The sequence below is a fragment of the Dunckerocampus dactyliophorus genome, chromosome 19, assembly GCF_027744805.1.
Source record: "Dunckerocampus dactyliophorus isolate RoL2022-P2 chromosome 19, RoL_Ddac_1.1, whole genome shotgun sequence".
Lineage (NCBI taxonomy): Eukaryota > Metazoa > Chordata > Actinopteri > Syngnathiformes > Syngnathidae > Dunckerocampus > Dunckerocampus dactyliophorus.
The window spans coordinates 19,985,450-20,009,525 of record NC_072837.1 but is presented as its reverse complement, the minus strand read 5'-3'; the positions used below and the strand labels follow the sequence as shown (position 1 = coordinate 20,009,525).

Sequence of the window (24,076 nt, the reverse complement as noted above, 5' to 3'; positions counted from 1 at the left end):
CACGTGTTCATTCATAGTTTTGATGCCTTTAGTGAGAATCTAGTCATGAAAATCAAGAAAAGGCATTGAATGAGAAGGTGTGTCCAGACTTTTGGCCTGTACTGCACATGTATTTCTTCTAAAATAAACCTAAATTAAAACAGCAAAATGTACACAACACAACCATCAAATGCATAGGCTATCTTCAAGTATGTACAACCCTATGAATGCAATTAAGGACAACTAGGAATCACAGAGTGTTAACGAAGACATTTAAAAAAAGATTTATTCTTACAACAATCTTTTTGTACACAGTTACAGACTGCGATTGTATTTACATAACATTGCATTGAGTGCAGATTAGAATGCTTGAAAAATGTTTACAATTAGATAAATAATGACAAAACAATTCAAGGCACTGCTGTTCTGCTGAGACTGTAAAACATTTTGACTTTATCGCTGGCAGTGATTTACTGCGTTTAATACAGAGATACTTCTATGTTATACACCACGGTCTTCCACGACCCCCACAGAACATCGGCTTGTCTTTCTTATTCTTGGCCTCCAGTTAGCTTGTGGAACAGTTCTTCGTCAAGCGTCTCGTTCTGGTCTTTAGATCGCGTTGAGAGGAAGATGTAGCCGCCGATGAACTCGTGCACCACCTTGCAGTCGCAGCTCAGACAGCAGAACGCTATCGTAACGTTCTGGTCAAATTCTATGGTCACCTGCAATCACATACAGTAGACCGTCGATCAGGGGTGTCCAAACTTGAACAAAAAATCCACATCTTAGCTTTGTGTTGTAGGTGACAAAACAAATGAGTTTAATATCTAATAATATAGCTCATTCATAATGAATGAATACCATTTTTACAATATGCCGAGGGCCACCAACAAGGAGCAGCATAGGCCACACTTTGGACAGCCCTGCCCTCGATGCTGAAAGTGATAACGTAAGGACGTCCCTTGCTGCTTACGTGACGGCAGACAGGCCTCGTCATCACTCACTTGTCTTATCTCCCAGTTCACGTTCCACTGCTTCATGTTGGCGAACCTCCACGTGGTGACGGGCAGGCCGGTGGACATGTCAAGACGGATCAGGCGGTTGTACGAGATGCCGAGAATCTCATCCTTCTTGCTCCCTTTGAACCTGGCACACATGTACACAAAGAGGACATCCTAAAGTGATGTCATGTTCAGCTTAGCTGGTGGTGTCGCCACCAACCTGACAATGTAGTAGTTGATGCCAAACTCTGGCAGCGACTGCCAGGCCTGGATGAAACGCATCTTGGCCTCCATGAGGGACAGCCGCGCTATGTTCTGATGGGCCTCCAGGATACGTGCTGTTAGCTTGACACAACAAGCACACACATTTGTAACCATGACAACAGCGATGCGACACCAACGCCAGCTTCGCTTTCGCCCACCTGCTTGGTCTTGTGCTTCTTGGCGTAGCGCGGCGAGACAAAGCATTCGGCGTTCATCTCCATGGTGTCCAGGTCGGGGGCCGCCTGGCCAGGAGGGGGCGCCAGGCTCTTCATTTGCAAGAAGGACTGGATGTTCCTCACCTCCGACTTGTACGAGCTGTAGGCCATCGTCTTGCCCTTGGAGGCCAGGATGCACGCCGCTTTCCACTTGGCGTACTGCGTCTCCTGCCACAAATTCATAAATAACTACCGTAAGTTCCAATTCTTCCTGAAATCACTTATCGTGTACCGTAACACACATGACAGTCATAGTAAGGAGGAATAAAAAATGTATGCAAGTGGACAACACAGCTGGAGATTATTGGAGAGCGGAGGCAATACGGGATGTGTTTCTGATGTACGACCTAATGGCTAGCTGCAAGTGGCAAAGGAGTTAGCCTTACATTGTCGCATCGGATGTACACCTCGTTCATGCCGTCGGCCACTGGGAGGAGCAGCTTGATGCCAAACTTCTTGTCCGTGACGTTGACGTCAGGGACGATCTCGCAGCCTGTCAGACGCACACCAGGGTAATATGGTGATTCATCACTTTTATATGTGCATGTGCATACATGCACACACATTCACAATAACCAGCGTTTCCTATACGTTCATTTACTTGTTCATTTGGACCGCCACCAAAACACATATCTGGAGTGTCTATGAATACATGGTATCATAACTGTGCTTCTTAAGAGATCACTTCACAAGATCTTGCGAGATTAAAACGATTTCTCATTCAGAAAAAAAGTGCCTCGTGGGCACGAGGCCCGTGCCAATAATAAATAAATAAATGAATGAATCACACAATAAATGAAAATGAAGCGGATCATCAATATATTGCCATACGCATGCGCGTCTGTCTCTGGCCTCCAAACAGTCAGGAAGAGGATTCACTCTGTGCATTGCTTTCAGCACCGTGGCACGTTTGTTCCATAGAACAACGGCATGAACGGAGTGAGCCCTTTTGTCAGTCACACAGTCTCTTTGTCTGGGTGGAGGAGGGGCCGCTAGCATACACACAGAGTGTAACGCAGTAGAAATTAAATGAGTAGATATATGCTATATATTGTCATATTTTTTTATTTTTTCATTGTACTTTTCCTAAAACTAAAGTTAAAATCTCATCCCGTAGACCCAATCTCGCATATCGTCCCGTCTCATGACACCCCTACAAATTAGACAATGACCTCCATCTACCCCTCCCCCACAGATACATTGTAGTCCTCCACAGCTAACTAATGGACTGTGTCACATGTACTCTCACCTCGTAGGTGAAACTGCTCTATGGGTTCTCCGCTGGCTGCCTCCTTGTTCTTGTAGTAGGAGATGGTGGTGTCCTTGAATACAAACCAGTACTCTTTATAAGGCCGGAGTGTCAATCTTTTTGGTCTGAGTTAAGAGAAAGCAACATGGAATGACTCATAGTGGCTGCTTAATGCACCAAAAATTACCTTCAGGCATTAGCAATCAAATCTGGTGAAGCAAAAGCTGTTTTTATAGGATGTCTATCAGTTGTGGAGACTAACAACCATAGGCACAGCATATTTCATCCAGGTGGGTTTACCTAAAAAGCCGCAAGGAATCCGCCAGTTCTGGAACATCTGTAATGTCTTCCTGGAGGCGGAACAAACAACTGTCAATTATCCTATATCCTCTTGAAACACGGCCATGTTGAGACATGCAATCAGTGGGGGGGCACCAATTGCCTCTTGCGCAAAAACAGCTGTTTTTTTTTCTACTGTAAGAGCTGCGATGAAGAAAATAAACCAGTAGGGTGATGAAATATATTTACCAGAACTCTGTCTGTGTGTCCGCCTTCAAGTGTCACTTCCAGGTTGGAAAGGGCGGCTTCTACTTCATCTATTTCTGGCTCATTGGAGTGGTCCCGCGGTTCGCTGGACATGGTCAGTTTACAGATGTGATACTGGAAAGATGAAGAAAAACACAATTCAAATGCTCAAATGTGACTTCAAACAGAGCCTGTGCAGTTCATTCAAGTGTTATGATGGTATTGATTCCTATTTCCTTTCCTTTCTATGGTAAAAATACTCTATTAACCAGCGTTCCAGAATGCATTCATTCTTGGAGGTTGCACTGTATTCCACTACCTGCATTCCCTCCTTTTATTATTCCCGGGATTTTCCTCAAGCCCTGACATGTCCTCACATGGATATCCTGCATGCCGATGTGAATAATATTGTCAGAGACAAACATACCGTACGCCGCATTCAGCATCTTTCTAAACGACCCACGCTTCCAGAACAATGAGACTTGGAGCGAGCATGTTAGCGTATGTGGTTGCGACGGTTTGATTCTTATACGTGTCATCAGTTTCACAGTGCTGAGGATGCAGGTTGTGGTGGCTCTGCAGGTAAAAGGTTTTATTAGCAACTGCTGTTACGGCGGGATGCTAGACGCTAAGTCTTATGGAAGCGTGAAGGTCCTCACAGACTGCTATCCACATCTGAGATGAACACCCTGATGCTGATAAATGACTTTAACTGTCATTTGTCTTTCTAATATCACATGTCTTGCTGCTCAATTTCAGCTTCAATTGTATAACAGGAAAAAAACACATTAAAGAGAACTTACTTATTATTACTATTTGGCTTGTTAGGATAGGATAACAAATTTTGCTGGTCGATAATTGTGCTACAAATTATCGTCGATAAATGATATCATAGACAACATTTTTTGAGACAATTTTTCCATAAATTTTATGGCATAAAATGTATGCCATATGACCGTATTGAAGGGTTGCATTTCTTTTGCAGTGTAGCGAGCGACACCGTCTGGGAGCGTGCACCATTTTGCGCTATTTTGTTTATATTTACTTTGCCTCAGTAAGCATTGGCTATCGGGACAAAGGGTTTGCTGCACCTCCAGTGGTAGTTTTTTTTCCAAATTCGGAAAACTGAAAAGGATGGTTGTGTTTCAGGTGTGCATACGAGTTGGTCGTGTTCCCCTTCTTCCTCATCACTACTTTCGAACAAATGCAACATATTGGTTCGTTGGTGTTCATGCGCTCACCTTGTTCATTCTGTTTAAAACCAAAATATTCCCACACTGGGGCTGTTGCGTTTGCCTTAGAAACCATCGCTTCCGTGCCTTCATTTATGTTAGCATATGCTTTCTCATGAGGCTAATTTGCTGCTAGCAGTCTGAGCACTCTGTATCCACTCACTAGTAGCCCAGCCTCCACAAAGAGGCTGAATGAGAGGAGTGCTCACTGTCTCTGTTCATTCTGCCAAAGAACCGATGCGCACGGACACATGCAGAGTGAACCCTGTTGTCATCCAGCCTGTGTGGCTCAGAGAGACGAGCAGATGAAATGCATGCCTGCAGTATGTATGCCAATGTATGCCTATGCTGCATTGGCTGTGTTATCATTATTCCAGACTGTACATTCAATTGCTAGACACCTATACATCACTTGTCCAAAAGTTTCAAGACACCTGGCCATTACATGAACAGCAGGAGTGTCAAATATTTTCCACTTTGGGCTGCGTATAGACCAATCAAAGTCACTTTTATTCACATGTTGCAAATGAGTATTGAAACACGCCAAACCAATTTCAACATAGGTGAAAATATGCAAAGCAGTTCAAAATACTGAAAAAAAACGTGTTCGAGGTGACTAAAACAAACATTTCAATGTTTTCTTGTCATTTTTTGTGTGTGTGTAAGGCGTGAATCCTCCTTCACAGTGTTCAACGTTATTTTATTTTTACAGTAAGCCACGGGCCGATACAAAAATGAGCTATGGGCCACACTGACTTGTAGGGAACTGGGAAAATCTATGGAGGTTTCACCTCCTTTGTAGCTAGAACAGCTTCCACTCTTCTAGGACGGCTTTCTACAAAGATTTTGTGTATATGTAAGAGCAGACGTCATTCATGTTGGAGCAGAGAAGGGCCTCCCCCAAGATGTTGCCACCAAGTTGGCACTATATTACTATTACCTATAATACTATTACATTAAATGAAGATTCAGAGCCTACTAAGGACTCAAGACCAACCTCTGGTAAATGAATTAGCTGTGTCCCAAGACTTTAGTATATTTAGTGTATAGGAGGAAGGTGACTGCAGTGGAGCCCATCATTCAGGGCCGGGAGATGGCAGTAGTGGACCACTACAAGTACTTGCGAGTTCACATGAACAGCAGACTGGACTGGAAGGACACCAGCAATGCTGTGTACAAGAAGCGCATGAGCAGACTCTACTTCTTGAGGAAGCTTAGGTGCTTCAATGTGGGCAGCAAGCTGCTGGAGACCTTTTACCAGTCTGTGGTTGCCAGTGCCCTGTACTTTGCTGTGGTTTGCACCAGCAAAAAGGACATAAACCGGATGGACAAACTGATCTGGAAAGCCAAACAAGTTATTGGCACCCAGTTGGAGATGTTTGTATCAGTGAGAGACAGGAGGACACTGGATAAACTGCTCTCCTTCACGGACAACTCCACCCACTCACTCCATCGGACAATTGAGAGGCAGCGGAGCTCATTCTCCAACAGACTCCTCCAGTTCCGTTCCCACAGTAAACGCTACAGAACTTCATTCATTCCACACGCCATCCAGCTCTAAAATACCTCACCTGTCTGGAAAAGATCATTCACCACATTATTACGCTGTACTGTCTGCCCTCCCTTGGATAAAGTGTACATTTAATTCTACGTACTACATTTTTACACACCAATTGTAAATATGCAAATCTTGTTTCTTATATTCTTTTTATATATATTATATTCTTTTTATTTGATTATATCTTATTCATAATGCATTGCATTTTATTTAAAAGTGTTTGTCTTATTCTCCTGCAATTGAGCTACTGTAACCAAGCAATTTCCCTTGTGGAACAATAAAGTCTGTCTAAGTCGAAGTCAAAGTCAAAGTCGAAGGGGGTATACGGCAAAAGTGGCTCAACAAAACCAGGCTTTGTGCTCAAGATGCAACTCGACAAAACGTAACATCCGTAATCAGACTTAAATGGTCTTGCGACGGTGGTTATCAACTTACTTTGTCAAGTCCGGTTTTCAGCTTTGTGCGCGTTCACATGTAATGGGGCGTTTGACGTCGTATTGTTCTACTTCTGCTGAAAAGGGAAGCAATCCCAGACAGACAGCGTATTTGACAAAAAATGAGTACATAATTATTATGGAGTGTTATGAGGAGTTCCCAAAACATGATGACTGCTAAAAGCAACACGGTCGCCACTAATAGAGCGAGGAAGGACCGCTGACAGAATAATGGTGCGCATGTATTGTGCAAGTTAACACTGATTTATTGTACTTACTATACCCTGCTAGTCTTTTCATTTATCAACACTCAACATTGCACATTGCCAATACGGCTTCAACCTGGACACTTTTTGATGATACTGTAGGTAATATGCTTCCTTGTGAAAATCCTGGTTATTCACACTGGTAATGACATTCAAAAACAGATGGACCTTGGCGTGTATCACAATATGACAATACACTAGGTCCCCAACTTACGAACACCCGACTAGCGAACATTTGCGGATACGAACACAAGCCGACTTTATTTTGCCTTGTAGTTGCTCAATCAGTATTTCTACTGCTACTGTACATGCTTGACCAGTAGAGGGCACTGTGACACTGCTAATAGGACCAACAGAGGAAGAGTCAGACACTGGGGAGATACAGTGTAAAGCTAAATGGAAAGATAAATGATACAACCCGGACAGAGCATGTGATTAAAGTTTATGAAGAGTTAATAGGCCTGCTTAATTCTACACCACCCACAGAACACTACCTCTTTTAGAAGAGTCTAACCACGACGACCATTTGTCCTTTTTTTCAATAACTCCTCCTCCTCCTCCACAACGACATATGCTTGACCACTCCTCTTCAAAGGTAAATAACATTTATCATTACGTATTATTATATCACTTTTATTATTGTTTTTTTCATTAATTATCCTGGTTTAATATTACTACTGCATCCAAACTCATATTTACATACACACACATATACTGTATATGTATACACGTACATGTAGTACCTACATCATTGGTAATATTACCTTTTCCTCTACATAAGAACGATTCGACATAAGAACGGTCGTCCGGAACCAATTGTGTTCGTAAGTTGGGGACCTAGTGCATAATTCAATGCAGAGGAGTCTTTTATAAAAAGTTACAAACCTTAACCCATATCATGAAATACACTTGTCTCAAATTGCAAAACACATTTATTGATTTATTGGTAACTGTGTAAGACAGCAAGTGCATTTAGCTTCTACCAAACTAGATCAGTGCAAAGTATTCACAATTCAAGTATACACTTTAGTAGCAACTGCAAAACAGTAATACAGCGAAGTGTAGTCCTTCTCCACTAAAGTACAAAGCCATCATGTCTCTGGTTAAATAATATGACGCTGCATCAGCCAGTTCATGCCATCGTTCACTTTTCTTGGTGTAAGGAAGGCCATGAGCATAAGCGTTTTGTATTTTTGACTGGTTAGGTGCTCGCTTGCTGACTTTGTGTCACGCTTCATGACAACTTTACGTGTTTGCGCTATCAACGCTCAACATTGCACACTTTTGACATTTAAAAAAATAAATACATTGAACCAAAAACTTATTTAAATCTTTGAAGTATGTCTTCTTGTTGTATGTTGTTGTGACCACTAGATGGCAGTGTTGACGTGAATACTCCCACAAGGACTGCGGTGACGTTTACCTCTGCTAAAGGTGGCCTAATGTTTCATATTTCATATTGCATTTTATTCCTGGTGCTCGTGTGGGCATATCTCGGTATTACCTCGTCTGAAAATCTATCACACTTATAAAGGGAGAACATCTTCAGGGAATGCTTTTTTTTTTTTTTCTCCTCATCCCTAAGGGAACCTCGTAGGTTCTCAATAAACGGTGACGCCATCTCAGAATTAGTTAATGACACAACAATTAGTCATCCCAAAACAGACAAAACAAACGGACGCACCTCGCTAAGTAGCGTGATTCATGAGCGATGGCGTCATATTCACCTGCAGGGACGCAAACATCAGCATCTCCTCCTCGGTGCAGTCAATCTCTTCCAGCAGGATGGACCAGCGAGCCTGCTCGTACAGCTGCGTTATCCTCACTGCGTCGTACTGGAAGACACCACAAAGGCCAAATAAGACCAGACAGAAGGTGTATTCCTTTGCATTTGAGGGCGTTCTTACTTTAGGATTGAGGTCAAAGAAGATGTTGTACTTAAAGCGCAGCAGCAGCTTGTCGTTGTCCTGAACGTCTTGCTCCATGAGGGAGCGAGAGGAGTCCAGCCAGCTGTCAAACACAAACACATGCCGAGGCTTCACGTACAACTCCAGTGCCAGAGGAAAGAACATGTGGATGCTCTACCCGGCGTTGCTGATGGCTTTGTCCACCAGAGACAGAGGCTGGTAGAGCTTGGCCAGCTCGGTGGGAGGCAAGTTGGGCTGGGAGTCGGCGAGAGGGTTCTCTCCGAACCAGAGGCTGGTGGCGGACACCGGCATGCCGTTCTCGGGGTCGTAGGTGGCCGTCATGGTCTTACTGTACATGGGGCCTTCATTTGAGACGACAGGAAGATGATGATAGCAATAAAATATGGCAGATGATTGATGATTGTGTCAACTTAAATGCATGCTCCTAACCCCGACCCTTCATCCACAATCCTTATGTGAGACATGAACACACACCTTTCTCTTTTCTGTGCCTTCTAAAGATATAAAAACAGGTAAAAAGAGGCAGCTAATGAATGCATGTGATGGGACACACCCATTTCACCTAAAAAGGCCGCTATTAAAACACCTCCAAAAAGCTCCAAGAAGATTTAGTGGTTTTCCATCCATGCTGTGATCATGTAGTAACAGGTACATTCATGATAACATGTCATACTTGGAGTATTTTGGGAACTTCCTTCCTGGGTGCATTGATTTCACATAGCAACATAGAAAGGAAGGCTACACCTAGCGTCAAAAACAAAAACAAATGGATGGATGGACACTCCTAGCACACTATTATAGCACCTCTCGGATGCATTTAAAATGTTACAGCTCTTGTACTGGATATCCTCTGCAGGTTAAGAGTGACACTACCTGAGCCCCCTGCGCCCCCACTGACTAAATCAATGTCCCAGATGTCCTCTAACGAAGAGTTCTTGTCTTTCTTCTTCTTCTTTTTAGAGGGATCGTCTGGAGGCTTGAGCAGGGACAGTTCCTCTGACCGTCTGATGTCTGACACGGAGACAAGAGCACTTTATTTATTGATTGACTGTATCAATCACATGCCGTCAACTTGGGCTGACACTTACTGAGTATCTGACAGATCTCCGTCACCGCTTTGAAGACCACACAGGAGAAGCTGATGGTCATCTTGATGGTTTTCATGTTGGGGAGTTGCAGCAGCATGCTTTTGTGCTGGGGGGTGTAGCGCAGGTCAGCATCAGCCTGCAAGGAAGGCACAGTCCAGGATTTGTGCAACATGTGCAGTTTTATGAACGTTACAATGACTACAATAAGTGCACGTGTCCTACTATTCACTGTTTTATTGTGTCAAAATGACTAAAACAGCTCATTACAACATCAAAGCCAATACGGCTTCAACCTGGACACTTTTTGATGATACTGTAGGTAATATGCTTCCTCGTGAAAATCCTGGTTATTCACACTGGTAATGACATTCAAAAACAGATGGACCTTGGCGTGTATCACAATATGACAATACACTAGGTCCCCAACTTACGAACACCCGACTAGCGAACATTTGCGGATACGAACACAAGCCGACTGGTCTATATTTTATTTTATTTTGCCTTGTAGTCGCTCAATCAGTATTTCTACTGCTACTGTACATGCTTGACCATTAGAGGGCACTGTGACACTGCTAATGGGACCAACAGAGGAAGAGTTAGACGCTGGGGAGATACAGTGTAAAGCTAAATGGAAAGATAAATGATACAACCAGAGCATGTGATTAAAGTTTATGAAGAGTTAATAGGCCTGCTTAATTCTACACCACCCACAGAACACTACCTCTTTTAGAAGAGTCTAACCACGACGAACATTTGTCCTTTTTTTCAATAACTCCTCCTCCAACTCCACCACAACGACGTATGCTCGACCACTCCTCTTCAAAGGTAAATAACATTTATCATTACGTATTATTATATCACTTTTATTATTGTTTTTTTTCATTAATTATCCTGGTTTAATATTACTACTGCATCCAAACTCATATTTACATACACACACATATACTGTATATGTATACACGTACATGTAGTACCTACATCATTGGTAATATTACCTTTTCCTCTACATAAGAACGATTCGACATAAGAACGGTCGTCCGGAACCAATTGTGTTTGTAAGTTGGGGACCTAGTGCATAATTCAATGCAGAGGAGTCTTTTATAAAAAGTCACAAACCTTAACCCATATCATGAAATACACTTGTCTCAAATTGCAAAACACATTTATTGATTTATTGGTAACTGTGTAAGACAGCAAGTGCATTTAGCTTCTACCAAACTAGATCAGTGCAAAGTATTCACAATTCAAGTATACACTTTAGTAGCAACTGCAAAACAGTAATACAGCGAAGTGTAGTCCTTCTCCACTAAAGTACAAAGCCATCATGTCTCTGGTTAAATAATATGACGCTGCATCAGCCAGTTCATGCCATCGTTCACTTTTCTTGGCGTAAGGAAGGCCATGAGCATAAGCGTTTTGTATTTTTGACTGGTTAGGTGCTCGCTTGCTGACTTTGTGTCACGCTTCATGACAACTTTACGTGTTTGCGCTTGAGGTGGCAGAACGGATTTGTCGTTTTCCTACCTTTGCCGTCACCGTCACTTTGCATATTATGGTCTCTTGCTCTGCTTCTGCTCTATCAAAACCAAACCACCCGTCTTCTCTTAACCTCTGCCTTCAGCCATCTCAAATACAGCGCGCTGCGGCGCACAGTCGCAGGAAATACACGTTGTCATTTATACCGGTATAAGGCATTTTCTTATCATTGGGAAATTTATGCCGGTATACGGGTATATAATAATTACGGCTCAACATCAATTTACATCATTTTAACATAACAAATGTACAAATATCAGAGACTTTTATGTAGGTTATTTGTTATGTTCCACCTTTGCCCCTCCTGTCCTGCACGTTGCGCCTTCTCCGCCTCTTTGTGTTTTTCTGCTTTCAGAGGCCCTCACTCCTTCTGGAGGCGGGACACTTGGGCGCCCCTGCACCCGATTGACTACTTAAAAGCGATTGTTTGCAGCCGGGAGATGCCGGTTCTCTTCTCCGTGCTCAGAGGACGCACAGAATAGTTGTTGCATCTCCTTTTAGTATGCCCAGTTGTTTCCCTCCCATCCAGCCTGGCCTCTGCTTTTCTTTGTTTTATAACAGTAAGTTTTTCATGGTTTGTTGCCCACCATCACTTGTGGTTTCTGCTCTCTCCTTTGTTGGCTTTGTTGTACTTTGTGTGACTCTTTAAAATAATGAGATCATAACTGTTTTTCAGTTATTATTAGAATTGTTTGGATCCTTAGGCCATTTTCTGCATGAGGCTGAAACCTTACCTCTTTTTAGTTATATTTTAACCATCTGACACAATGCTGAGCCAGTTTTGTATTGATTGTGCAGGAGACAAATGTTCAGACCTTGAGTGCTCATTTTACGTGAGCTGACAAATTTGAAAGTATTGTGGGTAATAAAAAGAAGTTTCAGTAGCTACATTTCAAGGTACTCTCAGGAGGGAAGAATAGTTAATTTAGCATCATAACGCAGCTACCTGAATTCCATATTTGTCCAAGGTCCAGTGGGTCCTCAGCAGCCAGCATTTCCTCTGCTCCCACCACAGGGCGTGATCCGACCAATCTTGAGGAGCCTCTGCACACAAAATCACATTCAGGATGCATAATCACTGCATGTGTCACATCTGACATACATTTTAGCTGAGTTAAGTGCTGTCTATGAATGTGCTGGACCTCGTTAATGTATGGAGGTAGGACTACAGGCCATCTTTAAGTCTTCAAACATGCCTGCTCCTGTGTCTTAACTACTCCCTGTTGACATATCAGATTAGATCCTTGCTGAACTTTGTCCCCCCAGGGCAACACCAGCCATTGTGGTAAAACAATGGCACTCCAGTGTGTTTGCAGGGCAAACAAGGGCGTGGCCTCCTGACAAACAGCACTGTATACTGTTGTTTAAAAAAAAAAGTGTATTTAAATAACACGTACTGATCTTCTCCACCAGCTTCAGCATGAGGCCTCCGATGTGCAGGTCGCCCTTCACCCGCAGTTTAAACCTCATGGACTCGTCGCCCTCCTTTTGGTCCACGTGCACAGACAACTCCCATGACGTTTCCCCGTACTCGGCGGCTGTGATCATGGCTCTGTTTGGCCCAGAAAATACACATACATCTTTTAAAATTGAAATTAAAATACAATAATGCAAAAATAAAAATATATAATACAATTCAAACACATTAAAAAATAGTAATAAAGAACCTAAAAATAATAACATCAAATTAAACCAAAAAAAAAAAATAAAATAAGTATTACATACAGAGATAACCTCCCGTTTGTGTACAAACAAAAAAACATGTGGAAATTCCATGGAACTATGTGGTGTCTGGTCTTTTATTGGTAAATGTTGGCCAACATCTGGAAACGTCCTGTGGCAACATCCATACTAATGAGCCCATTGGACAGAAAAAAAGCAATATTAGGATCATACATTAAGAGAATTTTAAAAAATTGTTACACGAAAAAGTCAACACTTTACGGGAAAACATTTGAATACAATGGGAATAACGTCGCATTTTTCTGACAATATAAAAATAATTGCATTAATAAGTGTGTGATTAAAATGAGATTTTCCCTCCCAATTTTCAACAATGTTAAATAATTTATTGTTTGATTAATCATTTTTCTAGCCTTTTAAATGAAATGCAATTCACTCATTAAAATTATCACTGTAAAATAATTTTCTCAATATTAGCACTCTTTTCCTGTAGAATGACGTTATACTTGTGACAGTCACATTTTCCATACAATATGACATTATCCCTGCACAATTGCAATTGTTGTCATCATCAGGACTCAGTTTTATTACTTTATGCTCAAATGATGATCATTTTTTCCCACTTTTTAGTGTGGCCCTGACCTTAATTCTGCAGCCCTGCAATGCAACTCAGCTCTGTGGGTGCATTTTCTATTGTTAATTGACAGACTGGGTGATGTATGAGAGACGTGGGGGAGGCAGGTAAAGAGAGAGCACAGAGGAGGAGGATCAGGGAGGGTTGAGGTGTGGAATGCATGACGAGCATGGACACGAATTTGCTGCACAGGAGCACCAATCTCCCTTTTTTTGCTTCAGCTTGGAAGCCTGAAAATGACATCGCAATAATGAAGGATTCATCTCTCTCATCACCACAGGGGATGTCCAAATGAGCCAATGACCATTTCTTCTGCTTCTTTATGGGGGGTTTTTTGGTGAAAAAAAGCATGCAATTAAAGAATAACTGGACAGGAATTTTGAGCTTTTGATCCTCCAAATCCTTAAAAGAAAGGTACATGTATCAGAACCATTGAATTTACAGGTAAGCATGTCCAGCTTCATTTCATTATAGTGCTACTGTCTACAGTATCTGAGCGTGAATAGTTTGATGGGCAGATAAAGACCCCAAACGAGTTAATGACATCACTTTTAGTCAAGTTTAAAGTATTTCCCCTTCATTAAACCACTGCAAAAACACCAAGTACAAACATTAAGACTTTAAAAGTGCTGCTTACCTTGATTTAGAGCTGCTACTTGCCAACGGTGGAGGTCTCGTGAGAAGTGGAGAGCTCGTCCGAGGGAAGCCACGCCCCTCCTAGACGGCAGGTGACTGACGCTAGCATACTTGCGGAAGTGATGTTATTTACCGTGTAGTCTCCCGCTAAGAGTAATACATGTCAAGCATTTTGGTGTTGGAAACCATAGACATAGATAGACGCAGCATCGAGCGCTGAGCTGTACGTCAATGTCGCCGCCATATTGGATGGGTCAAGGTTGCGCTCTAATTGAATACAAGTAAATGAACTTTCATAAAGAGCCCTTTTACAGAGAAATTTAAGTTAATTGCTCTCGTTTATACATTCACACACGCACTAATATACTTGGGAAACAATGTGATTGTTTTTAGTGCCTAACTGTTTCCCAAGTATATTAACGCGTATGTGAATGTATAAACTAGAGGAATTAACTTAAATTCCTTTGTAGAAAGGCGCTTTATCAAAGTAAGTACATTGCCTTGTATTCATTTACAGCACAGCCTTGACCCATCCAATATGGTGGCAACGTTGACATATCACAGTAGTGGACAAAGCCACTCCATACGGCGTCTATGTCTATGTTGTAACCTGCACGGCTCGGTTTTATAGCTTACCTTTAGCGCCAGCTAGCTAGCTAGCGCTTGCTCACAACAGCCATTCCTTCGGAGGTATGACAAATTGAAAGTTTCACTCTCCTTACGTCAGTGCTATTAAGTCCACGGTGGGTGTGACGGTGGCACTAAAAGGTAGGGGTACTCACAATATGACTAAACCCAACAAACCATAAGCTGGTTCAAACATGTTAATATTGTGTGATGGCAGCTAATGCCACCAATTGAGGTAGCGTCCAATTCAATTAAACTTTCTTTGTAATGGTTACGATAACGAGGTGAGCTGCTGGCCTTAGAGTCCTTTTGGAATAAGGATGTTGTTGAACTACTTGTACGTGCAAGTTATTTAAGTATTGTTCTTCAAAGATTTACGGTGTGGGATTGGAATAGAGTACTCCACTAATAGTCTACTATAAAACAGGGGTTTTATAGAGTGTGCACTGCTAGCACTGCGAGAATATAATATACTTGCGCCCCCCCCCAAAAAAACTTTTTTTTCTCTTGTGCAGTTGCCAATTTACCATCAATTCTGTTTACTCTGAAGTAAAAGTCAATTCGTGTTGTCTTTAAAAATAACTAAGTTATCCGCACCCCTTCTAAAGCAGGACCACATCAGATGTCTCCTGTTTTTATATTTTAGAAACTCAGTCAGTGTGACAAATAATAAAGCTTACAAGATGAATCAGCCCTCCACATCCTTCTTTGGGGACTGAACCAGTGTGAGTCACATGATAATATCACCGGTTACTTGAACACACCATTGGAAAAGATGGCTAGCTTTCCCAACTGTTGGTTTGTTTTGGTGTTTATTTGACATGTAAGATCACTTCTATCACTGTGGCTCTAAATTTAAGTTAGAGTGCAGGAGATTAGAAGTGATATCACAACTAGTGTCCTTTAGTGCTTCATAATATAAAAAGAAACCAGTTAAGACTGCGGACAGCTGACTAATTTTTTTACAATTTTCCTCAAAACTGGTGAGTTATTATTAGTCATACTGTCACAGGCACATGACTAACAAATATCACTATATATGTTTGCTCATCTTCCGCATTCATCAGCAGAAAGTCTAAAATATTGTCCATTATTGCTAAATTTGTATAGTTCTTGCAAAATGATAACAGTGTTGCTGCCACACGATGGCGCTATTAGACCACTTTTAAACCTGACTTGTGAATGAGCTTTAAAAAAAAAAACCAGCACGACAAGCTCACTGTTGTTGTCTTTTGTTCATCATAAAAACATCATAAAAAGCTTGCTTTTCTGGGCTGTAATTTGGGAAGCATATCCCATTCAAGTTAACAGTCTCAGGGGTCTAACTGAGTGGTATTAGACATCTTTATTGAGGTCGAACTTTGTCTTTTCAGCCGTCTAGCATAGGAGAACGGAGGCCTTTCAAGGCGGCTAACAGCTCGGAAGCGCGGCAGTCATTCCGACCGACCGCTTGACCATGTGGGCCGCACCCTGCAGCAGATGAAATGAAGCAAGTGCGTGTGCGAGTGTGTTGCGCTGGCGCATGAGGTCATCATGAGGCCTTGTGCAAGAGGAAATGTAAATTCCATGAGAAAGAAAACAAACAAATAAAACCAGAGACTCGTATGCTGCGTGGAAAAGAACAGCATTTGTGACGTCCACACCAGAAATAGCCAAGTATCGATAAAACGCTGTCATCAGAGCAGTGGTGTGTTCTGAGACACGGTAAATTACATCTACGACCTGAACCTACTTGGAAGGCGGGTGGGAAACGACATCTGTGGGGGCCTTTCTGTATTTATGGAAAGAGAAAACCTCCCGGTGACCTGGGAACACGCTTACCCAATTAGCAGCCTCGCCGATGGGATCAAATGGAAGTGAAAACATTTGCTGCCGTGACGGAGACGCATCACAATGACCCATTCATGCCGCCCGGGCCCATGCTTTGGGGATGAGGGTGGTGGGCTAGACGTGAAGGAGTCGTCAATGCAACAAGGAACTACCTCACCGCTCTCTTGATGGCTCGTCTGGAGGCCGAATTCATGACTCAATATGGGTGCGGAGGTAAACACTGTTCAAAAAGCCTTGTTTTCATAAGGTTAGCACCCGCCGCTCACCTCAGACCCCCCAACCCCTTGGACGCTCTCACCTCTGCAACCCAGCGCGACCGCCGGCCTGGTCCTGTGGGAATAGTGTGGAGGAGGCCTGAGAAGTCGCAGGAGAAGAGAAGCTCTTGACAGCATCGGACTCTGGGGAACTCCAAGCGCTGCCCTATGGCCTGCAGAGTGTTAAGGCGCAGATTCGTTTCTTTCCCTTAATGCATTCCTAGTCTCAGTCTGCGATTCTTTCGTCCATTTATTTATTTCCGAAGCCTTTGACCTCTTCATGGGTCATGACATCCACAAAGTCAAGCAGAGATAACATGCGTGGCAGCTTGGTTATGAGGTCTATGCAGTTCAGACTTTAGAAATACATAGATTCTTGCGTCACAGTACCTTTCGATCGACTGGTCTTTGCGAATAAAAGGCTTCTCTATTTCCAGGTTAATTGTTTATTTATATGAGCGCAGCCATAGGCGCGTCTATTAATGGAACGCTGGCTTGCTTGTGGAGGTTTCCAAAGACACTTATAAAAATGTTAGTTAGGTCAAAGCTATAGAGAATTCTAACAACTGACAGAGACCCTTTTGGAAAAGTGTTGAAACCAAATTCATGCTGTCTTTACTTACTTTCCTCAGCTATACTTGCTCATAATCCATTTTCATGGGCAAAAGTAGGTGCTAGCAGGTACTGGAAATAGTCGGGGCCCTTTTATTTCAATACACCACAGTCGATGGAAACCGGAAACATTGTGGGAAATCATAATCAAAATTACCCAATGTAGCACGCTAGGCGACATTCATATATCATTTATTTTCATATTTTTTTCTTTTGATTTATACTGTTATATATGGCACTCCCCTTTATCAGCGATTTACATACGCTTAAAAAAATGAAATAGCATTGTTCTTACTGTTGTCTTTCATTTATCAAATGATGCCACCCAACATACGTACTTAACCAATTACAAATAAATAAAATAAAAACGTGAAATCAAATATACAGTAAATAAGTCAATAAATAATAGTAAGAAATTCTACTACACTAAACAATGAGTTTGCATGCAACAACTCTCTAAGCCCTCTTTAATGCAATGACTACATACAAAAGCCAAAAAAGTCCTATAATAAGAAAATACCTATATGCTACTATATGCAAAACTGTCCAAAAAGATTTATTTGGTGGTATAAATGTTAGTAATATTAATTGGACAGTGCTTTATGTTTGAATCAATGTGGGCTTTTCCGTTTTAAGAGTTAACAGTAAGAAGTAGTTTGAATAAAATTACATTGAAGGTGATTTTTTTTTTTCCCTCAATGTTGTGGTGCTTTTAGCATTTTTCTCTATTGCCTAATGGGCCAGCTGGCTCATGGAGCAGAACGAGGGTCTCCTGTATTCACTTGTCACGGTAAAGAGCCAAGTTTTATCCAAGAGGAGACAGAGGGCGCCAAGAGAGCGGACCGCTGCAGCAAAGTGGAGACTGGGCTGTAATCGTGCAGCTTTCAGAGAAGATACACCATTGTACATCTGAGGATATGCTCTGCAGTATTATACCCCGCAGTCTCCACTTTGCTGAAGTGGTCCGTTGTCTTATTGCCCTCAGTCTCCTTTTGGATAAAACTTGGCTCGTCACCTCTTTGTTGCAGAGAAGTAGGATCTGACAAATGATAGCGGCATGTGGGGTTGTGGGATCATGCGAATGACATCTCTGTACACCGCCGCCCCCAACACTGCTATCTGTTATTGCATCAAAACATCTGATGGAAATAAAAGTTTTCCATCATCAATACTGCTTGTCACAAGACTGAAAAGCGGCGACTATCGCCTTCCCCGTCCCTGCCAGCACTTGGCCATTCTTCTGCTCCGAAGTAGACTGAAACAAGGTACGAGATGGTGATGGTCCACCTCAGGCATGTTCTTGGAGACACAAATTTTGCGTAATAACCTTCCAGCGCTTGCTCGTTCTTCGTCGCTGTCAGCAGGTGTGAGAGGAACGTTTGAGGTAGATATTCTTTTTGTCTCTCTGTGAACATCAGGTGTGTTGAATGAAGCCATGTGCACGCACTCTGACGTTTATTAGGTTTGTCAAAGCCCACGGAGACGGAGAAAGAAGCGGTGTGCCTGTAATGGCTTTAAAATAGCACCTTTTCTGCGCAGGGCCTGGACGCGGAGGCGGTTTGCGTGGAGCCTTCGCACGGAAGCCATCCGATGCCGTGCTGCCACATGCTGGGTTGCGGAGCAGCGTGGAAGGAAACGACCCCCGACACCTCTCAGTCTCACAGGTAGAGTGCAAGAGGAAGCAAGAGCCGCCCGAACCCTCCTGGCCGCACAGCAACTCCCCTGAGCGGCCATGAATGGGTGCCATTTTCAAAAATGTTAATGTGGCAAGCCTCTGCCGTATCAGCTGATGCTAGTTAGTGTTGTCTTTGGCCCGACCTTAAAGGGCTGAGGCGAGGGGGGACATACTGAGGGTCAGAAAAGGTTGCATAAACTCTTGCTGGGATAACTTTACCGACACTTTCCGTGGCCCTCCTTCTGTGAATGGATCCATTGTGGGCTCGCGGAAAGCAAACCCCCGTCAGGATCCAGTTCATTAGCACCTATTTACTCTTTGAAGTTACTCCCTCATCCGGAATCTGTAGGGAAACCCCGCTCAAACGTACACGTACAAATATATACTCAAATATATGCTATGTGTTTCTTCTTGTGTAGTACTCATCGGGATCTACGGGGGAGGGGGTTTCCAGAGCAATTTGCTTTAGGGCAAATAAAACTTTCCATGGCGTAATAAAATGCATGGGGAAGCAACAGAGGGGGTGCAACTCTGAAGGTGGGAAACAACCTTGGGAATTTGCTGAAATAATATGTACTTAAGGATTTGATACGTTTATGTCGTGACAGCCCCCGACCTCCACTCTGTAAATACAAAGCAGCATTACAAGCTTAGGGAGAAAGTTAAATGGGGGGGGGAGGGGGGCGCGTTGGACAGCCTTTCCTTGATCAATGATGAGGAAAATCACATGAGCTCAATTTCTCATATCTGACGTCGTCTTCAGAGCCACCATCCCCCCTTAAAACACATTGCAGAAATATCTTCTATTTGATGAAAAGATTGAGCTTGAATTATCGCACTAGCGATTAGCATTAGCAAGTTTGCATGGCAATTTCAAACACTTAAAGTGAAAACAGCTGACATACTGTATAGTAAGCAGAAATCACAGGCAAGAACTTTCTAAGGCTGAGCAAGAGACAGGATGGCACATCCATTTCCCTGCTGTGGGATAAATAAAGTACAAATACAATCCAGCATTGTAACAACAGCAGACTACTGACTAACATTGTTGGTCTTCAAATACTTCTACAGGACATTACCCCCCCCTACAGGAATATTACTTCATTCAATCCCAGCCTTTTTCCAAAAGACACCCCCTCAGTAGCGGCCATTTTAGACAATTTTGACCGATCTTTCAAGGCACACAGACTATTGTGTTGTATGGCTATATAAACATGGAACCTACCAAAAGAAACATTACACTCCCATCTTTCATCAACAAAAAAACGTTAGTTTCTACCTTTTTGCGTTCTTTAGTAATCAGCAGTAGAACATAGATAAGTTTCAGGAAAATATCAGTTCCCAACTAAAAAGCATAACTTCCACTTTGACACAATTCTTTTGCTTTTATGACAGCTCAAATATCTAAACAACTATACCAACATAAACAACACAAAAAGGGTTGTTTTACATCAAAATAACAATTTATTTACAAATATAACACCATCAACTATTTACAGTTTTCACATTTGGAGCTAAACTGTGTGTGCACGCCTGTGTGTGTGTGTGTGTGTGTGTGTGCATGCGTTAACATTTCCCTACAATGTGTAACCTTCTGCGCTCTACACTCCTCCGCGTTCTTCCACTTCCTCCTTGCTGTGGAGCGCATGAATACATGGAAAAGATGCATGCCGAGCTCTTATCAAATGCACTTCTACTCTCTTGTGGCCGTTTTTATGGCATAAAACTGCATGAAAAGTCACCTCTTTGATTGTGCACTTGCTTCATCATCTGTTTTTGCCTCTCGCGCAAAAAAACCCGTATAAATATGTCTTTGCGAGCGAGCGTTCGGGTTAAAAAAATGTTCAAATACGTCTTTGGTATTGAATGAGTTAAATGCATTTTAAAAAATCATCTTCAGAATAAAAGCACAAGAGCCGCGACTCACTGAAAACGGGTTTGCGATCCCCCCAGTTGCGAATTTCTGCTTTAGCAAACAAGTGAGACTGAAACAACAGCGCCTCTGCTGGTTGCAGCGAAGTAGTGCACTCTGTTTTTACCTCACCATGAATCCAGAATCAAGTCCACACAATTGTGAGTGCGTTATATTCCCTCGTTTTTGCACGTGAAGCTTGTTTTGTTGGTCAACGCTTCCAAAAATACCAGCAAATCAGAGCAAAGGGGTGTTGATCTTAACTTTATTTCCTGACATGTTGCACAGCCTTTAAATCACACGAGTGTGTCTCTCTTTGTAATCTTTCTGGGAGAAGTCCTCATCGAACAGTGAGCTAAACCTCTTCTCTTCTTTTTTACGGCACGTGTGGGACACCCTGTTTGTACATGCTCGGAGCAAATTAGACCTGCAGCTGCGTGTGACTGTATCATTCCATGTTGGCTTTTCATGATCAAAATATTCCTCGGCAAAACCTCCGGCTTGTGTCCAAAACAAGATGTCGCCCCTTCTCCTGGGAGTGACACCTCTTTGTATTTACAATCCTTGTTCCTGGCATGAAAAGGGGAAGAAAGTCGAGGGCGGTGAGAGTAAATAACGAGATGGAGGGGGGACCACCGCTGCAGATGTTTTCCACACGGAGGAGGAAAACAAGCTGCATCAAGATGAGTGTGAAGCGACTGAAGCGAGAGGGCTGCACCTGTTGTGGGCCGACTGCAAGCCAGGGGTGAGCTCACCCCCTCTAATGTGTAAAACTGCTTTTGCTTTTAAGCAGCTCATGAAAAGTATTTTTTTTTTATATGTTCGATATTTGCATTCACGTAGCTTCGCAGCTAAAAGACGGCACTGAGTTATTTTATTGGAGCCGGATGTCAAACGAGAATAACTTACAAAAAAACAACAAACGCTTGGATGCAAAACAGACCGTGACGCTTTAATAGTGTTAACCATAAACCAGTTTACAAGAAAAGGTGGCTTTCAGTGACACTGTTACTGCCAAAGATAAAACAATCATGGAAGCCCCAAACTTACCACACAAGTTAAAAAAACACGCTTAATTTGTCATCGTGTTTATTGAAAAACTCAAACGACTGAATGAACGCAGGCCTCCGCCAAGACCAAACAGTCCTAATTTGGATCAGCACCGCTTATATCTCCTAATGATATAATTATCAGACCGATAAGTATCAGGCCGTTATGAGGGAATTTTGATGTCATTCCATCCATCCATTTTCTATACCGCTTCTTCCTCATTAGGGTCACGGGGGCATGCTGGAGCCTATCCCAGCTGACTTCGGGCGACAGGCGGGGTAAAACCAGGACTGGTTGCCAGCCAATCGCAGGGCACATATTGACAAACAACCATTCACACTCACATTCATACCTATGGACAATTTAGAGTCGCCAATTAACCTCATGTTTTTGGAATATGGGAGGAAGCCGGAGTACCCGGAGAAAACCCACGCGCACACGGGGAGAACATGCAAACTCCACACAGAAATGCCCAGGGGAGAATCGAACCCAGGTCTTCCCGATCTCCAAGCTGTTACTGTGTTGGCCAACGTGCTAACCACTAGACCACCGTGCGGCCCCCTGATGTCATTCCGACAAATATAATAACATAAAAAAATAGCTCAGATAATGAATCATTTTTTAAAAAATGCTTCAATGTAGCGAGATTACCCGTACTGTGAGCAAATCAAGCGCTCCTTTTTTCCCCTGCCTGGGACGTTAACAGTCTGTTGTAACCTCCCCTAAACAAACATTTACTTTCCGAGGAAGACATTTTGCATGTTAGTTGTATCAAATGCTCCGTGATGAGGGGGGAAAAAAAGCCATCAAGCACACAAAAAACCTGATCAGCCACCTCAAACGCCAGCACTGCAGCGTTTGAAAAGTGCAAAAGTTTGCCGGAGACCTCCGTGGCATCACATCGGCTGCTCGGAGCGTGTGCCCGAATACAGTGCACCTTGCTGGGACACGCCACGTGGTTCCTCCCGCTCTACACTTAGTTCTCCTGACGCCCTTAGCGGCACACCGGCTGCTCGGAGCATGTGTCGGAATACAGTGCACCTTGGTGGGCCACACCGGGTCGCGCCCTCCGCTCTATACTCTGATTCTCCTGATAGTAGTGATGTGGTAGTTGTAATGTCATGATACTTCATTAGGACAAATCAACAAATCCTAATTTGTTCCAGTACTTCTTACCTCCAGGTGTGCACAAACTACAGTCGGTTATCGGTACCATATCAGTCTTGTGAAGCAGAAAGCTATGGGTTTGAAAAAAAAGATATCATGCATCTCTACTCTTAATGCCAACAAAAGTGAGAATAAAATCCTAAATCTGCAAGAAGATTTGATGAGTTCCTTCTTCTCTGATGCACAAAGTGTTGTTCATTTTCTTCTGTCTTTCCATCAAACCAACCAAAAAGCGTCAGTGACAGCATGACCTCCTTGGCTAAGGTGAAAAGTGAAGTGTGCATCAGAGATGTTTTCCTGAAAAATATCAAAATCAACATTGCACACCTGCACGATTTTCATCGATCAGTCAAGACCCCCTTTATTCCTTGCTATACTTTGGAAAAGTGGTAGGTAAATATGGCTTCTGACAGCGTGACAGGAATAAGGCATAGTCGTGCCACGGAATTGAGTTCTTAGGCTAATCATGCGTGATTGCCAAAACACACTCTGTGTGAAAGAGGGCGTCTTCATCTGCTCGCAGCTGCAAGGCCGCCGGCCTGGCCGACATTTACGTGTTCTCCCTAGGGGTCCTACTCAACAACCATCTCAGCTGGACCGATCCTGCAGCAGGTACCATGGCCTGTCCAGGACTGTTTTCTGGGACCCCAGCAAGGTTGGCAGCACTGGACTCCGAGGTGTCCGTTCAACGTGACGAGCTGGCGGACACAAGGGCATC

The 24,076-nt window shown here is 42.9% G+C and overlaps 1 protein-coding gene across 3 annotated transcripts; it reads right to left on the bottom strand.

Moving 5' to 3' along the window:
* Positions 1–295: 295 nt before the first annotated feature.
* Positions 296–15,098, bottom strand: fermt1 (FERM domain containing kindlin 1). Of its 3 annotated transcripts, none has more exons than XM_054762182.1 (17): positions 14,868–15,098; positions 14,233–14,378; positions 12,676–12,830; positions 12,225–12,322; positions 9,743–9,878; positions 9,528–9,665; positions 8,812–8,995; positions 8,634–8,736; positions 8,454–8,561; positions 3,240–3,371; positions 3,012–3,061; positions 2,712–2,836; positions 1,849–1,955; positions 1,406–1,630; positions 1,204–1,328; positions 987–1,128; positions 296–704 (listed from the first exon to the last, which is right to left on the bottom strand). In XM_054762182.1, the coding sequence occupies exons 3-17, from the start codon at positions 12,824–12,826 to the stop codon at positions 531–533; spliced, it is 1,998 nt and encodes a 665-aa protein (XP_054618157.1). In that variant the 5' UTR covers positions 12,827–12,830; positions 14,233–14,378; positions 14,868–15,098; the 3' UTR covers positions 296–530. The 3 variants fall into 3 exon arrangements, with proteins under 3 accessions (XP_054618157.1, XP_054618159.1, XP_054618158.1); XM_054762184.1 differs by having other exon boundaries at positions 14,233–14,341; XM_054762183.1 differs by lacking the exon at positions 14,868–15,098 and having other exon boundaries at positions 14,233–14,479.
* Positions 15,099–24,076: the final 8,978 nt, after the last annotated feature.

What these genes read in the sequence shown, in the direction of transcription:
- fermt1 (XM_054762182.1), bottom strand. Translation starts at nt 12,826, where the DNA reads ATGATCACAGCCGCCGAGTACGGGGAAACGTCATGGGAGTTGTCTGTG. An exon ending in TGGGGGCGCAGGGGGCTCAG is followed by an intron (nt 8,996 to 9,527) that starts GTAGTGTCACTC and finishes TCTCAAATGAAG; the next exon opens with GCCCCATGTACAGTAAGACC. An exon ending in AAAGCCATCAGCAACGCCGG is followed by an intron (nt 8,737 to 8,811) that starts GTAGAGCATCCA and finishes TGTGTTTGACAG; the next exon opens with CTGGCTGGACTCCTCTCGCT.